Source organism: Pelodiscus sinensis, chromosome 2 (genome assembly GCF_049634645.1).
Source record: "Pelodiscus sinensis isolate JC-2024 chromosome 2, ASM4963464v1, whole genome shotgun sequence".
NCBI lineage: Eukaryota > Metazoa > Chordata > Testudines > Trionychidae > Pelodiscus > Pelodiscus sinensis.
In genome coordinates, this window is record NC_134712.1 from 31,646,320 (window position 1) to 31,665,027 (window position 18,708).

General features: G+C 37.2%; 1 protein-coding gene across 6 annotated transcripts in view; it reads right to left on the minus strand.

Moving 5' to 3' along the window:
• ZFPM2 (zinc finger protein, FOG family member 2) overlaps positions 1 to 18,708 on the minus strand; it is a 569,933-nt gene that overhangs the window by 6,859 nt on the left and 544,366 nt on the right. For all 6 annotated transcript variants that reach the window (XM_075920227.1, XM_075920231.1, XM_075920230.1 and 3 more), the window contains 2 exons: positions 6,954 to 7,160; positions 4,538 to 4,762 (listed from right to left, as the gene is read on the minus strand). In XM_075920227.1, coding sequence (XP_075776342.1) covers positions 4,538 to 4,762; positions 6,954 to 7,160 — 432 coding nt within the window. The remainder of the gene's footprint in view (positions 1 to 4,537; positions 4,763 to 6,953; positions 7,161 to 18,708) is intronic.

The following is an 18,708-nucleotide window of genomic DNA, read 5'->3' on the forward strand; positions in this document are numbered from 1 at the left end:
ATTCCATTTTGGAAGACACGTTATCTTTGTTTTGTACATCAAGAAGAGGGCGAGGGATGGGTAAGTGGAAGGACCTGAGGGAGGAATGGGGCACGAGCCCCCGATGGGGAGGACTGGGCTGGCTCTGCGGGCTTCTGGGGGTGGAAGCTCTCCTGCAACCCCCCCAATTACCCCCTTTCCCCAGATGGCAGCCTGCGGCAAGTGCAGCCGGGCTGATGGCCAAGTGTTCTTATGTGCCCAGTGTGGGTAGTCCGGGCACTCCAAGCCAGGACTGCTTTGCAAGCGGGGCACCCCTGAGAACTGTCTGTCCGGGGTGGGGGTCGGGACCCTTTAAGCACAGCCCTCGGCTAGCCTGAGACAGCATCTCCACGCTCTAAGTCCTCCTCTGATGCCCTGCCGGCACTGCTTCCTGCCATCCTTAAGCCCGGTTCAGGGTCCACTTAATGTGGACATGCTAGTTCGAATTAGCAAAACGCTAATTCGAACTAGTTTTTTAGTCTGGATCCATTAGTTCGAATTAGGTTAGTTCGAATTAACTAATTCGAACTAAGTTAGTTCGAATTAACGTTGTAGTGTAGACATACCCTATTTTCTATCCCGTGATAGGTAGGTAAAAGGCACCTTGATTTACTGTCTGATCAATGGGGTCCTAATCCTCCAAACACATGTAAGTAACTATTACAAATGTAAATAGTTCTACTGAGGTGAAAAGGAAGGTTTTTTACTTTTAACAGAGATATTCAGGACAAAAGAATTTCTTTACTCTAGCCATAAAAATGTCTTTATAGCATATGAGTTAATGTAGCATAAAGAAATACATTTCTAAATAATCTTTGTGGAGAATTTGCAATATGTATGTGAATTTCTAGGGATGTAAGGGTAAAAAATAGTCTGCACCAAAAAGAACATTTACAGAATGCTAAACATTGCTTGACTTGGTTCTGCATTCGAAAGTCAGACAGTGCCACAATTAAGTTTACACATCTTGAACTGTGTTCTCTTATATGAGGTAGTCTTAACTACAAGATTATATATATATATATATATATATATGTGTGTGTTGTATATATATAATACAGTAGCATATATTAATATTGCAACATTACACACTATATAATATATTAATGTTATATATTAATGTGATATATAGATATATTAATTAATATTAACATATTAATACAATATATTCATACAATATATTACCCTTTTTTTCCTGAAGCTTAAAAAAAAACATTGCAAACTTATATTTTTTATCCTTCTAAACTTACACAAATTCTTTGTCATCAAAACAGTACCATGTATTTTACTACCTTAGGGTTAAACACAGAAAGGGATATAGGTGTCTAACTGAAACTTTAGTTTACTAAGTCCAAATTTAGATACCTAAACACACTGCTTAGCTGCTGCCTAATCCTGAGCACCTACATTTCTACTTTAGATAAAATACTTACATATTTATTGGCACAGGATCTTGGAACTTGGGTCTCCCAGCTGTATGACCTAAGCATTGGCCTATTGAATTATTTCCTCTGTGGCTTAATGAATATTTAAGTATTTTAGTAAACAATGGAACAGCTGCAGCAGGAGAGATTGAGAATAGCCTATCACAAAATGATCAACAGCCTGATAGGTAGGGCACTCTTTGCTCCAGGGTATGGATTCTGATCTGGGTCGCCTGTATCTCAGATGAGTGCCTTATCTGATCATCTATTGGGTACCATAAGACCACCATTTCCTGTCTTTTTTTTTTTTCAAAAAAGGGCTGACATGATTTAGGTGCCTAGATCTCATGGCTGCTGAATAGAGATAGATCCGTCCCTTCAATCCCAAATTTAGGCACATAAGAGACTTTGAGAAGTGGGGCATAAGTCCTACCCCAATCAACATTTCTTACTGCTTAGTTAAGGAAATCTATTGTTAGATATTTAACTCTCCTCTTGTGAATTGCACAAGAAGCCCAGGCTCCCAACTCAGGGATATGAATTCCACGGAGCTCATAGCATCTAAACATCAAATTGTGCTGAGTCTAAGCCCCCTTCACTGATTTAGTCTTAGATTTGTTATATGAACTCTGTTTTCTGTAAGTCTGCATTTTCATCATTTTCTTATCCATGCACTACACATGAACTTTTCAAGTAACAGCACATTCTGGGAAAGAGCAGAGACATATTGCACATTTCCCTTTTCAGTGTACAGTTAGTCTGGAAATGTAATATGTTATGGTTTACCATGTGTTTTCATATAAATGATTTTGAAGGACATACAGAAAGTATTACACAGAACTACAAAATACGAAATGGAAGTTGGGGGGAAAATGTAATTAAATATTTTTTTAAATAAAAGTGTAATGATACAATGAAAGATAGTAATTTCAATGTATGTATACATCAGGGCAGAGTTATGCCTGCAAACTGCATATGTGCTATTAGTGGAACACTTTGCCGTTTAATAGATCTGCAGTAGAGAGATCTGATCCCAGAAACCTTGAATGGCATCCACTTGTGATACATTGGGCTGAGGCTCTCTGATGTAAAAATGTAAAATACACATAAGCTCTCTTTAACTCCTCCTTACTCAACAAGGACCATAGAGAATTCTGGACACTCTTACTAGGCATACATTAATACATATTTCACTGTTAAGCCAAGCTAACTACTTAGGCTTGATAGCACAGCCTTCCCCATCTGCAGACTTTGCATGCCTGGTTGAAACTTCACTGTGGGATGTTCTATACATTCACAACTTGTGATTTTCAATAATCTGACCAAATCAAAGCTAAATTTAAACAGAACACTCAGAGATATATGATAATGGGTCTAATTCTATGCCAGATTTAATCTGTATCATGAATAGGAAGTAATATTTTCTTTTTATAAAAAGGGAAATTGAATTTAGAGGTCGTGATTTAGTTTAACGCTACAGTGTGAGTCAGCATCAGACCTAGAATAAGAGCACAGGAGTTCCTAATGCACATCTGTGATGGATAGGAGGAGTGCTGGCCAGCACCCAGTAACGAAAGGATTAAACTCATGTAGCTAGCAGTGGTGTTGGCAGAAAGCCAGAAGAACCAATGGGATACAGTGCTGAATTGAATTGCATATAGATAGATATCTTGCCTATTTTCTTTGTGTGTGAGTTAAGCCAGGAGTTGGGAAACAGAATGATTTAAACCCAGGCAGGACTACCATGCATACAAGGAATTCAGGTGCATGGAAGTGGACTGAACCATGAAGAGATTGTGAGTAAAGAAGGGAAAATGTGTATTTAGTCATGATCAGGGTAATTTTTGTTTTGTTTTGGTTGTTTGGTTAAACTTCTCTGTGTGAATCCATGTCTTCCCTCTCCCCGCAACATTTAAGCTATAAGTATATCCTTTTGTTTTGTTAACAAAATCACCTTTTTTAAGGCAGTGATTTGATTCTTGTGTCCTGGAAAGAAATAGGATGTATATGCATGCCTAAGACTGAGAGGTCAGGTATCAGAGACTGCAGTTTGTTTTCTATTTTTTCCAAACTCTCTTGTGGTAAAAGAGCTTGGAGGTACCCCTCTGGAAGAAGTCCAAGAGCTTTCTTCCTGGATTCAAGAAGAAAGAAGAAGAAAGGAGTTTCTTTTGTTTCACTTGGTGGTGGCAGCTACATCCCAATGCTAGGGGATCTGTGACGTTGGGGAGTTTTTAAGCAGAAGCTTATGGAGGCAAGGTATTTTTAATTGTTTCTTGCGGGCCTCCACCTTCTGCACTCAGGCCACATCTAAACTAAATTCCTCTTTTCAAAGAGGAATGTAAACTAAACAAATCACAAGTGTAAATGAAGCACGGACTTAAATATCCCATGCTTCATTTGCATATTCGCGTCTGAGCACTTTTTCGAAAAAGGGTTTTTCGAAAGTGAAAGTGCAGTCTAGATGCAGTTCTTTTAAAAAACCCTGAAAATATGAGGAGTACGGGTTCTTTTGAAAAAGGTTTTTTTTCTCTTGAAAGAACTGCATCTAGACTGCGCTTTCACTTTTGAAAAACCTTTTTTCAAAAAAGTGCTCAGACGTGAATATGTAAATGAAGCACGGAATATTTAAATCTGTGCTTCGTTTGCACTTTCGATTTGTCTAATTTACATTCCTCTTTCAAAAGAGAAATGTAGTCTAGACATAGCCTCAGAGTGCCAAAGTGGGAAACAGCCCTGACAACATCCTATAGCCTAAACACCAACCCTCTCAATGGAGGCACACAGTGTTCCACCTTTGTTTAACTATATGAGAGAATCTAGGCCATTAAAAGATCAACAGTTTGAATTTTGTAAATGCATAAAGAGGTCAGATAAATGCAGTACTAGTAGTTTAAAAAACTGAAAAAAATAAACAGATGATATGTGAGAGATACAGGGACTATATAATATGGCCAAGGAATGACTGTCTTCTTAGTAGTATGCTTCCAGTTCTTGATTGCATTACTGACATTTAAAGACTAATTGAAGAAGATTAGGTTTATAGACGTAAATGTTTAAAGAACAGCTAAATCTACAGAGGGATATATTTCACTTACCACTGTGAGAATTTAGGTGCATTTCCAGAGCTCTTGCATTAGAAAAACTTTTCGTGCATTGGGGAAAGGGGCAAACACTGGATATCTGATGAGCACTATCTTCATTCTCCTCTGACATCTGAGATCCTTCTCTTTGCCTTCCACTGCAATAGTACATGAGATGGGCCTGCAAATTCCGCTCACTTCGATACCAAATGCCACAGGATTTGCAAGGGAATATATCCTCTACAAGAAAATAAAACCAGATACAGGTTAGCCACACTGTATTCTGCATCCACAAGTAACATGCAGGTTTAAGTCCTTTAATTTTTCCATTAAAGAAACAGCTTACTTAAGAAAATGTTGGCAAGGTAGCCACAAGTTTCATACAACATCATTTGCAAAGACAAGGCAAAACATTTGTTTATTTTATAGGCTAAAGTCAATTAATAAAATAACCAATTAATATAAAACACTGATGTAAGTTCTTAGGACACCAAATTTTTTTAAGCAAAATACAATTAACAATTTGTGGCATAAATGCAATCTCAGCTGTATTAAAACACAATGAAAATATCTAATAGGAGACATTCTCAGTCACTTGGATCCTGATCCCACGAAGCTTGATCCCATAAAGCAGTGGTGTCCAACCTTTTTACACCCAAGATCACTTTTTAAAATGACAGACCAAGCCAAGATCTACCACCCTGCCCCTTCCTTGAAGCCTCGCCCCTTCCTTGAAGCCCCGCCCTCTCAATTCTCCTCCTCTCCATCACTTGCTATCCCCAATCCTTATACTGCTGCTTTAAAAAAAAATCTTCTGTAGGAAGAGGTTTTTCCAACATTTGGCCTGTCTAGACTATACCAAATGTCAGGAAAAAAACCCTTCTTTTGGAAGCCCCCTTATTCCTTGTAGAAAGAGGAGTATAGGGGTGACCGAAAGAGCCTGTTTGCTCTTCCCCTAAAAAAGCGGAAGAAAAAACGCAACCCTGGATGCAGAAGAGTTTTTCTGGGATATCTCCAGAATCCTGAAAAACTCCTGGGCTGTGTCTACACTGCACCCCTTTTCCGGAAAAGGGATGCAGATTAGACACATCGGAATAGCAAAACCCGTGGAGGATTTAAATATCCCCCACGATATTTGCATTTACATGGCTGCCACTTTTTTCCGGCTTGGGGATAAGCCGGAGAAAAGCGCCAGTCTAGACGTGATTCTCTGGAGAATAAGCCCTTTTCTGGAGGATCTCTTATTCCTACTGGGTAAAGCTATTGTTGCCTTGATAGCCAGGAGGAGCATACTGGTCTCTTTGGGGACTAAAATCTAAGAATTCAGTTATTACTCTAAGGCTACGTCTACACTGCAGAGTTTTTGCACAAAAAAGGCTGTTTTCATGCAAAAACTCGTTGAATGTCCACACCACAAGTGCATTTTTGTGCAAGAAAATGTACAGTGAATCGACAGAACAGAGGGTTTTTTTCAGTATTCCTCTTTTTACAAGGAATAACTCCTTTTTGCGCAAGAGTTCCACGAGGTGTACCGGTAGTTCGGAATAGGAATCCTAGTCCGAACTACCTAGTTCGAGCCCCATGTAGCTGCGCTGCACGGGGTTCGAACCAGCGGGGTTTTAAAAATGGCGGCTCCCCGCTTATGCAAATGAAGCCCGGGAAATTCAAATCCCGGGCTTCATTTGCAAGTGCGGTATGCCTACATTACCCCGCTAGTTCGAACTAGCGGGGTAGTGTAGATATACCCTGAGTGATTAGGAAAGATGAAGAGCTTCACATATATAATAGGGTTAAGTGACTACAGAAGAACATGATATCAGTTACCAATTTTAGAGAGGTGAAAGAAGAGTGAACAAATAGGATTGTATAAGGGGTCTTAATCGTAATAACTGGGGAATTTAATTAACAGAACATTTAGGCTGAATGTTCAGATTCAAGAAGTTGTATGCAGTGTTGTTACCCTATTGGCACTAGAATATTAAAGAGAGAAGGTGAGTGCTGTGATTAGGTCCCTTTAATGTCAATGAGACCTAAACACAAGTTTAAGCATCCTTCTCCAATACGGATGCTTCCATGAACTGGAGCTAATATTCCTGACAATGATCTCTATTGTATTTTGAAATAGTCTCAGAGAAGTGGTAGAAGCTATTTCTATTGCTTCAGAAATGGAAAACTAGCCTGGATAAATATTAATATGTATTGTAAAGACCAAGCCTGCATTGACTAACAGGTAAGTTAACAGGTCTTTTTGTCTCTACTTTTTATGATTTTCTAATTCTGTGAGCTGTAGGAACAGATTTACAGAGCTGCTGTCCGAGAGAGGGCCAAACACTACTGTATTCAGCTAGCATCTATTTTTGCTGTGCTATATAATATAAACATATAAAGAAACAAAACTAAAACACGCTGTGGTACAATATTATGCACTTACTGTTGACAATGGCTGTAGGCAAAATAGATGCCATAGCAGCTTGTTGAGGGAGCAGTTGTATTGAGTCCAACAGACGTGCAGGATACATTCCTTCTGTAAGAGTCATCTGACTGGCGGCTTGTAGCCTTGAGTCAAAATCCACAACAAAGGCAATTAGCTCTTCACCCTCAGAGATGGTTTTAGTAGTGGTACACCAAAGCTGGCCCCCTATATGAAAAATAGAAACAGATTTAATTGGGAATGTAAATCTCAAAAGAACTTCAAACATCGGTGCTGTGTCTTTATACTCTCTTCTAACTGGGATGAAATACTTGTACAGATAACTCTTGCATTTTAAAGTTACATTGCTAGATACTGAAGTATTTTCAAAATATTGTTAAGGAAGCCACGATAAAAATATATTCATATACTCTACAATCAATTCAACAAAAGTATGATCAGCCTAATTCACCCTTTTGTCTCCTAAAAGACTGACATTTTCAGATCTCAATTGTAAGTAAAACTATTTTAACTGGTACTTTTCACTATACTTCCTGTATATTTTTTCATATCAATTTCAGTTTTATTCCAAGTGCCTCATCAACAGCAGAATTATAATAAAAAATCCAAACGCTGCAAAGAAGAAATCAGATTTCCTCATAAGGTCATCTTCCCCTTCCTTATGATTGCTACCATCTTTCTTTGAAAAATCTTTCCTTATGTAATATTCTTCATAACATGACTGTTTTATCTCTGCTTACATTGACTGAACTTCCTGAAAAGAAGATATGCCAAAGATCTGTTTCATAAAGGATTATTCAAATAAAGGTTTGTTTAAAAGGGGAGGAAGGGGAAAACTTTCATCAAACAGTAAGATACACTATAGCTCTGTGCTGCAAATGTCACGTGCAGTGCATTAAAAAGAAAATTAACTATGCAAGTACATCTACTAATGTATTTGAATGTGATAGTGAATGCTCATTTATTTAACATGTTTAGACAGGCAAAGCACTTATATTGTGTTATCTACACTCTCAGGCCTAGATACATATCCAGTATAGTTATGCCTGAAATAATGTTGCATACTTTATATGTTATAAAGCTTTTGTTCCCTGAGGTTTTGTATATATAGCAAAAGCTATATGTTGTATTCATTAGGCAAGCAAAACTGTACTCATTTTGATAAGTAATATTGCTGTGTTTATCTTTCAGCATAACTGCCTTTTCAACTGCACTTCATTTTTTCCCCCTCAAAGAGATTATAGTTTTAAAACAACTTGTTGCAAAAATCTGGTGGAGGAGATAACAACAGTGTATGATATGCCACAGCTAAATGGAAGAATTAAGACATTGTTTTAGAGAAATCTTGGACAATTAATTAAACCAGTCTATTAGCTTTCAAAGATGAGCAAACAAAACAGCATCAGTGACAATATGTTTCAGTGGAAAAATAAAGCTGAGCTTCCAGACCTCAAAGTGGTATAAAAGTTTCAAAGAAGAAAACTTTCATTGCATTTACTCTTTGGTATTACAGCAGTTGAAGGTAGCTATGAAATTTACAATTTATTGTAACAGGACCAGTGTAGCGTAATGTTCTCTATTTTCCAGAATTAGGACATACAAAGATGGCAACTCTCACCAATTTCCTTTTGAAAATAAGAAGATGAAAAGGGAAGATAACAATACAACTGTATCTCCAACTCCTACAACCACCAGGAATTTGAACACTATGTGCTGGATTAGTCTCTCACTCACATGAAAGTAAATCAGAAATAAACTCACTGAAGGCCTTGAAGTTACACCAGTACAAAACCAGTATTGAACTAGGGTGGCTAATGTAGGCATTCAAAGTTGCAAATGAAGCCTGGGATATTTAAATGTGATAGGGTATGTCTACACTACCACCCTAGTTCAAACTAGGGTGGTAATGTAGGCAACCGGAGTTGCAAATGAAGCCCGGGATTTGAATTTCCCGGGCTTCATTTGCATCTTGCCGGGCGCTGCCATTTTTAAATGTCCGCTAGTGCGGACTCCGTGCCGCGTGGCTACACGTGGCACGGACTAGGTAGTTTGGACTAGGCTTCCTATTCCGAACTACCGTTACTCCTCGTTTCACACACAGCTACACGCGGCACGGACTAGGTAGTTCGAACTAGGGTGTCAGTGTAGCCATACCCTCAGAGAGAACCAGATTAAGGGATATTTAAATCAGCATCTTAGATATAAAAAATACATGACTTTATTTTGAGGTTGTGTAACCAGCTACACTATTTTACCTGAGAACACAATATATAACTTATTTGTGTGAGTGGAGGGTGGGTTCTTTTTAATTGTGTCTTACTTCTGTTTTATTCTTGTTTATATATTAAACTTGTAGTGTAACAATAATACAATGTGTTCTTATACACTTTTATAAGAACAGCCATACTGCGTCAGACCAAAGATCCATCTTCCACAGTATCCCGTCTGCCGATAATGGCCAGTGCCATGTGCCCCAGCGGGAATTAACAGAACAGGTAATCATCAAGTGTTCCACTCCCTGTTGCTCATTCTCAGCTTCTGGGAAAACACTCTGGCTACATCTACACTGCCCAGACTTGTGCAAGAACATATGCAAATGAGGCATGGTGATGAATATCACCACACCTCATTTGCATACTTAATGAGCTATCATTTTGCACAAGGGGCTTTTGCACAAGAGCCGTTCTGCCGATTATTTTCAGGCATTTGCATATGTTCTTGTGCATGACTGGGCGCGTAGACGTAGCTTCTAAGTATAAGGGCTTGAGCTATAATCGTATAAAGCTATGTACTTTGTATTAAAAATAAAATTAAAATATGCCACAACCACAACAAAAGAGCCAACTTTTTCTTCCCAGCAACAACCCTGACATGCTTCATCCTTGGAGGGGGGGAGAAAAGAGTCTAGTTGCTTACAGGATCTCCAATTGCAATCAGACTGCATCAAAATCCTTGTACACCAGGAATAAGGGGTTGACTCAACTCAATATGTTTGTCAGAGTTTGCCAGTTAGAATTCTTCCTAAGAATTATGCTGCCTCCACCAATGCATTTGTTCTTTCATCGTGTTAATCCACATGGCATATTTTAACAAATGGCATTTGAGAGGTCAGAGCAGGCATGTGTGTCTATGCATATGAGTAATTTACTTTCACTGGGCCTCAAGTCTGCCTTTAAGGTATAGCCCCATGTTGTAGAGAAGCTCCCAGACATGTAGTGAGAGTAGGCATGCTAGCACTGTCCCTTTGTAATGAAATATAACAGTTGCATAACATTTTCCATAGGTATTGGGGTGTATTATATTCCCCACACTGCATGCCTGTCCCTTCTTATAGGCAAGTGCTGATGGGAATATGTTAGGGCAACAGCCACTCTTCACTGTCCCCAATGGTCAAAGGAGAGTACTTCACACAAGAAATGCAACTGTGCTGGTGTTTATCTAGGCTGGAAGAGGTGGCAGAGAAGACTTCTCATCCCCTTGTCTATACTGTACAGCCATGTAAGTCAGGCAGAATCAAGTCCTGGTGTCCTGATTCAAAGTCCACTGAAGTTAATAAATAGATTCCCACTGATTTAGGCTCTAGGCCAGATTATGAACACTTCATTCACATTACTGACTAGTAACTCTCTTGAATAATCCCACTGATGTCCAGGGTAACCAATCTGGCCCCAAGTGATTTGATCATTACATCAGCCAAAGGAAAAGGGAACATAGTTTACTGAGTCGCTTGGGTAGAGTTTATTTCAGTGAATCTGAGCCACGTATCAAAATCTTAGAAGAGAACACTGGGCCAGGTCCTAGGCTGGTGTAAATTGACATAATTCTGTAAAGTCAATGGAAACAAGCTAGCTTACACCAGTTGAGGCTCTGACCTGGAGGCTGCCGAATGGAACGGAAAGTACAATTCCATAGCTGCTCTAAAATGATAAGTACAAAATCAGCCAAACACAACTCAGTAAACATATATTATCTAGGCATCAAATCCAAGATCAACAAAAAAAGTATCAACAGATATGGCTTAAGCATTTATCTCTACTCCTTATTAGCTTACATTTGAATGAAAATATAATTAACTAGTTATGCAAGTAATTAGAAATGTTTATTTAATCAGAAAGTTGGGCAAGTGGAATAATATCATATTGTGCATACTAGAGCAAAAAATTACATTCCAACTGCATTGGCATGATTTCTTTATCAAATGGCATCACACACTGAATCAGCTATCTGATACCTTCATAGCTTCCACCAAATTAAAATATTATTTTTGGATCCTCTTCATCTGTCTCTCACACTGAAAACACAAGTAACTCTTTGCTATTTAAAAAAAGGAACTAACCAAAACAACTTCAGGTTCTATGTAAAGGAAAAAGATGTCCCTGGAAAACTGTGGACTTACTGTTCTTTGTAATGCTTATGATCAAGATTCTTGTGCAAACAGATCTGGTTCCTAACAGGAAGCTTATAAATCATACTCATAATTGCTGTCAAAACTGCAGTGAAGTGTACTGCAAGTTTTGATAATAAAGAATAGAGTCACAGTTCAAACTTGATTACATTTTGGAAATTCATGCTGCTCTTACAAGAGATCAGTGGCCTTAAATATCTTCTTCTCCTGCCAAATTTTTCACTTGCACTTTTATTATTTATGAAATCAGTGTCTGCACAATGTCATGCAGACCTCTGTTGATAAAGTCTAATTAAGATTAAGACAAGCCTTTTGGAAAGGATCCCATTATTAGCAAACATGATAAACACAAAAATACTCCCTACTTGTCAACCAGGAGCAATTCAGTAACCTAACAGTATTATCTGTTGCTAGGCTACAGAGCTGACAAAGCTTCAATTATATTGTAGGACCATACATATAGAGTACTGAATAAGCAAAATGTATTTAATATAAAAGCATTTAACTTCAGCCACACTATCTACAATTCATGGTTTCTTTCAATGGCAAAAATCAGTTTAATAATTATATAACATGCTGGAAAAATCTTTGCAATGAGTTATGTTTGCAGATTTTTTTCTAATTTATCTGTGTGATTGATAGACATTTGGTTCGCAAAAATAATAAAATGCAAGCAATGGGTAGCTGTAAACCACTAACAGAACTACCTCTGGGCTCATCAAGATATGGAACCAAGCTTAGCATAAAATACATATAGTAAATTGAACCAATTAAATCACATTCAGATGTGGTAATACCCTGCTTTCAATATGTAGGAGGACAGGGAGCACTGAGGAGATAGATATGTATACTACTATAAAACTTTATTTTATGTAAGACACACATCTAGGTATATAATAGATTCTTGCTTGATTTTTCAATAGCCTCTTCATTTTCTCTCTCTATAATAAGGATGTTGATTTTGAGATTTAATATATAATTCAGTCTTTATTTACTTCCTTTTGTATCAATAATTTTCTCTGAAGGGGAAATTTAAAGTGAAGACTATATGGCGGCATTGACTTTTAAGTAGATTTTTCCATTGACTTAAAATGGGTGAAGCTCTGTTTAAAAATCAATACCAGCACATAGCTTCTGATAGTAACTTTGTTGCCTCTATTAGAGCCCACTTTAAAGAGCAGGTTGCTAAAAATAGTTTAAATTCCCTCTTAAAACAAAGGCAATGACTAAATGCATTTCAAGAACATTTTAACTTATTCATGTAGACACAAGCAACTCCATCATGGTAGTGCACTATCTTACTCAAAATATGGAAAGAAATAAATTCATTACAAATATACAGCCAGTCTTGCTATTGTTTTGAATTTTTATCCAAAATATTAATCAAAACTTGATTAATTCAACCGTTTGAATCTGGATTTTGATTGCATATCTTAGGTACAATGTTAGGAAATAAATAATTGCTACTGAAACCAATTTTCATTCTTAGACAGTCTCAGCATACAAACCTATTATGTCAGTAAGTCCTAAACTATTGTTTGGCTGCCTATATTTTGTACTTAGTGTTTCTGACTGTGTTATTGCAACAGCATAAGAGTCCATTTCCTGTATACATACGTTTTTACAAAGGAGGGTCAGAAGACTATCAGAACTCATTTAATCAACAGCTTGTATTAGTCTATGGACCATAATAACTTCCAGGCACAATTAACTGAATTAAGCCTCCACCTTCTCTGAATGAAATAGTCCTATTTTACAAAGACATTTTTTATTAACAGCCTTGGGAGAAAACAAGTTTGTTTATTTTATATCATCCTTGCTTTGTGTTTTATTTTAGGCATTTGAGGGGAATTTTCAAATCCATAACAGGACACAATCTTCACATTTGTTTTTCTTCCTCCCATGGGGTTGTGACTGCTCAGAATAATTTCCTATACTGATAGATGCCCCATTTCAATGTGACACAAGTTAGTTCCTAGATCTCTAATTTTCAACATTAACAGAGTACTTATATCTATATGTAGCCACATTGTTTAATAAAAAATTATAATGAATTCAAATCCAATACTGTTGAAATTCTTGACAGTAGAGTAGTGCAAGGAATAGAACTTATAAATTATGTGTGCCCCTTCTTTGAAAAATGCTTTGGAGGTTTCTTTGTGCATTGGCAAATACAGTAGGAATATGAGGTATTGTGTGGATCCTCCTGCACAGCACCTGATAAAAGAATAAAGAGCTGTGACATATTCTTAAAACAATAGAGGAATTAAAGAGAAACAATGGGCCAGCTGCTTCATTAATACAATCAAAAGAGAGCCCAGCACAGAGGAGTCCAGATAATTAAGCACTACTCTTTTAGACCTTTTTTCTATAATAAAATTGCTTAAAAATTTATTAACTACTTCATAGTTGTTAGATAGATCTATGTACCTGTGTATTTAGGTTGATTAATGCCTTTTCAGTATTCTCTAACATGCCAACTCATGGTTTATACAAGTTTTTGAATAAAATAATATAAGACAAAATGATATGGATCTGTAATGTACACAGCAATAAATCAAAAAGCATTTTGTGAACAGTCTTTTCTACTGATAAAAATTCTCAACAATTTAAACTTGTATGTGCAACCTAAATACTTTGCAGGACACTTGTGCCATCTATGTATTTTAATGCCAGAATTCCAAAAATCTCTTCAGAGAGCATCTCAACAGGCCAGCATGCAAATTTGGACTTCCCTGACAATTATAACAATGTTTACAATGCTAAATTAAAATTAATGAGATTATTTCCTAGGATGTTGTATAATTTTTCCTTGTTTACTGATCAAAGGAGGTTGTCAGATGATACTCACCCTTTAATTTTAACTTAGCTATTTCATATTATAACTCTACCGTATATTGATTGCAGAAATTGTAAAACCTAGTATATCATGTTAAAACTACAAGCGGACAATTCCCTAGGAGAAATGTAGTGCATGTGGCTCAGAATCAAGTGTGAAACTTGTTTTTTAAAAAATTCATTGAGGCTACAAAATAAACAACAATGCATTGTATTCTGCAGTGCATTGGAAGACTCACTCAAACACTGGAAAGCTTTGAAAAGGATGATTCCAAGATCAGTGAGTTTTAAGGAAGATGATACCTGAGTGGAAATAAATAAGAGATATAACTTAAGAGAATAAGGGCCTGCTCCTCAGTCCAAGTGAATGTGAGATTTGATACTGACTTCAGTACCAAGGACTGATACTGTGGTAATCTGATAAAGAAGCAAATGATTGTATTTGAATACAGTGTGTTTCATAAAAATGTGTTGCCTATTTTTGTAGTTTATTTACTCAGTACAGCTTTTAAAATATCTTTTCAGTGCTAGAATCACAAATGAAGCATTCTATGCTGAAACACTTTCAATGAGGTAATTTTTCCCCTGTACATACCGTGACCACTGTTTAAAGGATAGCTACAATATTTCAGTAACTCTCTTTAATTAATACTGCCGTACTGTTTGAGCTACTGAACACCAACTAAACTGCATGATTCTAAAAAGGAACTAGTATCTCTAGCAATGAGATTTGACCTCTCATTTTACCCTTGTTGTCAGTTTGGTTTTCTAAATGCATTTGAGGATTTGTATTTATTTCTTAAAAAAAATACCAGAATTAAAATGTAAAATTCCATTAGATACAGAGGTAAACTATACCAACGTTCAGAAAATATTCATAAGAAAACAATGTGGCAATTTTTTTATTTGTCCCCTCTCCCCTTCCGATTGAGCTGTCACAGCGTATTTACCGCAGGGGGAGACAGTTAAACCCATATCCTTAGAAGTTGTGTGCATTTAAGAGGCTTATATATTTCTTCTGGGACCCTTGTTCAAATCCTGAGCTAATCAGAGTGAATACATATCTTTCTATTAAATGGTTGTAAAAAGTCTGAGGTGAAATCAGTTCCTGGTTGACAACAGTCCACAGCATAAAACTATTATTTGGCACAAATATTTGGCACAAATGGAAATATTTGCTTAAAAGGCCTGAGTGGAATGGGAAACTATAATATCCTCCCACATCACAAGAAGTTGGGTCTGCTACTAAAGAGTTGAAACTGAAGTGCTGCAATAAATGCTAAACCTTGTTATATTTCCTTAATTTAGCTTAAACTCTAACAAATGAGGAGAAGAAAATTTTACAGGGATAGTAACTATTTCTTTTCACAGGGCATTACTTTTTGTGCATATTACTTATATACCTTCCTTAACCCTTTAATGGAGTCATCAACTGGGAACATATCATGAGCTAGAAATCATAAAATTATAGGGCTGGAAGGGACTTCCATAGGTTATCTAGTCTCATCCCCTGCATTGAAGCAGGACTAAGCACTACCTATAAAATCACAAAAAAACAGTGAGTGATGTAATATGGACCTGCAACGTGCATTAACTTCCTTCCCTTCCCTCCCACAACCATGAAGCCTGGACTTTTGGGGCACACTGCTTTGGGAAATTCCTTTGCCCCTTGACTTATGGATTGGAGCCCCTCACAAAATTAGCCATTTGAGACAATCACAAGAATGGGACTAAGGTGTTTTTGTCAGTAGTACAAAGATTCAGGGGGAGAGGTTTAGCTGATGAGTCCCACTATACTAGGAGTAGGGCTTAAGGTGCACACTGCCAGCAGTGCCAATAGTACAGCCATTTGGTAGCCTTAGGAAGCACAATGGTGTTAGCAGTTCTGGATGTGATGTGTTGTTCTATGGAGCTAGGAGACAGCCATTAGGAGGAGATAAGGAGGTTACGGTATGTCTACACTAGCCCCCTAGTTCAAACGAGGGTGGCTAATGTAGGCATTCGAAGTTGCAAATGAAGCCCGGGATTTAAATATCCCGGGCTTTATTTGCATCTTCTCATCCGGGCACCATTTTTTAAATCCCCTTAGTCTGAACTAACTGCCCGCGGCTACACAGGGCAGTCCAAGGTTAACTCAAACTAAGTCCTTAAATCAGAAATCAGAGCACATATTATAACTTTTCAAAGGACTGTCTCCATATTTGCCCTGACACCTGGGGGGATCTGCCACTTCCCCTTGGACAGATATAGAGTGAATGAGGCAGACACATGAGGAAGAGGAAGAGGAAGAGGAAGAGGAAGGTTTATGTAGAGGGGGAAGGCCAATTACTATAGGAAGTTGTGAGGATAGTTTGTATTTTAAAATAATGTTAAGTAGAGGGGCAGTTGGGATAGTCTTCTATGGAATGGGGAAAACAGAAACACAAATTAATAGATAATAGGTTGTGGGCTTGGTCACTTATTCCAGAGGGTGGAACAAATGGAAAAGAAGCTCAGGGAGCTATGGATTAAACTGGAATTTTTACATATTTTAATCACCCCCCATTCAACACCTGGAACAATTAAATTATACACATTATAAACAAGGGAACATGTTTTTACTACTTGTCTTTCCTCCTTATCCTGTTTGTTACACTCATTTGTTGAATTTTTTCTTTAATGAGATCTCAAACCTACAGTGAGTACCACACAGAACTTATGTTGAAATCAGAGCCGTAAGTTAGTGGAACTGCTCTCAGTGCATAAATGTAAACATGTATACAAGTCTTTATAGAGTTGGAAACTGAATTTGGAAATTATTCAAAGCAGGAGTTGTGGTTCCTCTAGATCTGTACAATGTCTTCCATAATAGCTCCCTCATCCTGACTAAGGTCTTTAGAACACCCATAACATAACAATAGTGAAACAGAACTTGTTTTCCTAGATAGATTATAGTGACTTCTGCTCCTTTTTATAGGATGTAAGGGGCACTCTAACATCCATAAAGACAAGGAGGTTCCTCTTTATGAACTTACATCATGGGGAAAATTTTGCTCCTACTGAAGTCACTTCCTTTTCTGTAATGGGAACAGGATCATATGGCATTCCAGTGATTAATTTCTAAAAAAGACAGTTTGGTGAAAAGACATTTTATAAGGAGAGTCTAGGGTCAAATTTACTCCCAAATATAATTCTTAAAAAATATTCTTCTGCAAAAAATCCAGGAGTTAAAAACAATATACTCCCAAAATAAATAAGCATTTCCCTGCTGATTCTGAAATAATAACACTTTAGTATTTGACTTTGCATAAAAACCTGAAAGTGAGAAGAACTACAAAATGATGATGAACATGAAAGTGAGTAGTTTATTTTCATTGTGCAGTCTGCGTGGAATGGCAAAAATAAACAAGTACCATAAACTGTCAACAGTATACTATTTCCCATCAAATAACCTGGGAATATTATGTAGGGCCAAACTAGTGAAGTTAACAGGAACAAGACTTAAATCTGTTAGCTCAAAAATATTTTAAATATTATTTTTAATCAGACAGTATCCCTTTAAAATTATGAATCAGAGACTAATGAAATAAATTCGTATACACCAATATTGATTAGCTATTCGGATTCTGCACTGGGTGATTTTTTTCAAAATATGTTTTATAACAAATACCAGTTTGCTGAACATTATACAGGTGCATAGAAGCTGCCAATCTAACTGAATGCATGGTCAGCATGATTTCTAAATGGGCCAGGAAGAAGTGACTGTATACCCCAAAGGCAAGCTGTCAAAATTGAGGCTGCGGCTGATAAACTGATTACAAAGCTGCTTAAGACTTTGCTTGTAAACAAAAGCATTTATCAACTAATAATTTGCAATAAACTGATGTAACTCCCAGCTGAGCCCCAAACTGTAATTGTCTTTACCATCTGCCTGTTAAAATACCATTCTTCATCACTACACAGGAACAGAAGGGAGAAAATCTCCAACTACTACATAACTTGCATGCTTATAAATAATCTGAGAGCATTCCGTACTTTCATTATTTCTGCAGGGTTTTGTACACTTAATTTCCTTCTTTCAGTGCTTTTCCTAAATTGGCAAAAAATAATAATAAATACTGCCTGCTGCTAAAGAAAAAGAATTATATAAGTTCATCATACTCTGCTGTTTCTTAATTTTTTCTCCTTTTGCCACTCCATAGGAATTTCCTGATGGACGCTCCCTCAAGCACAACCTTGCAAATGAAACACTCAACTCCTTTTCAGCTTGTCACTTTCTATTACCTTTCTTTCTTATGCATTCATTTCTTGAAGTGGTGCATTTGCTTCAACAGGGCATCAGTTAAAACATTTTGGTTTCCTGTGGTGTGCTTTGCAAGGGTTTGTGGGATCCTGCAGGGATTGTGCAGAACTACAGAGAAAACCTGCAAAGCATTTTGCAGACCCCATGGTATGACTTCCTGAAAACTGAGTGAGTTTGCCCCATTCTTTCCTCAAGTTCTTTGTGCTCTTAATAGTAAGAAAAGTTGTGAA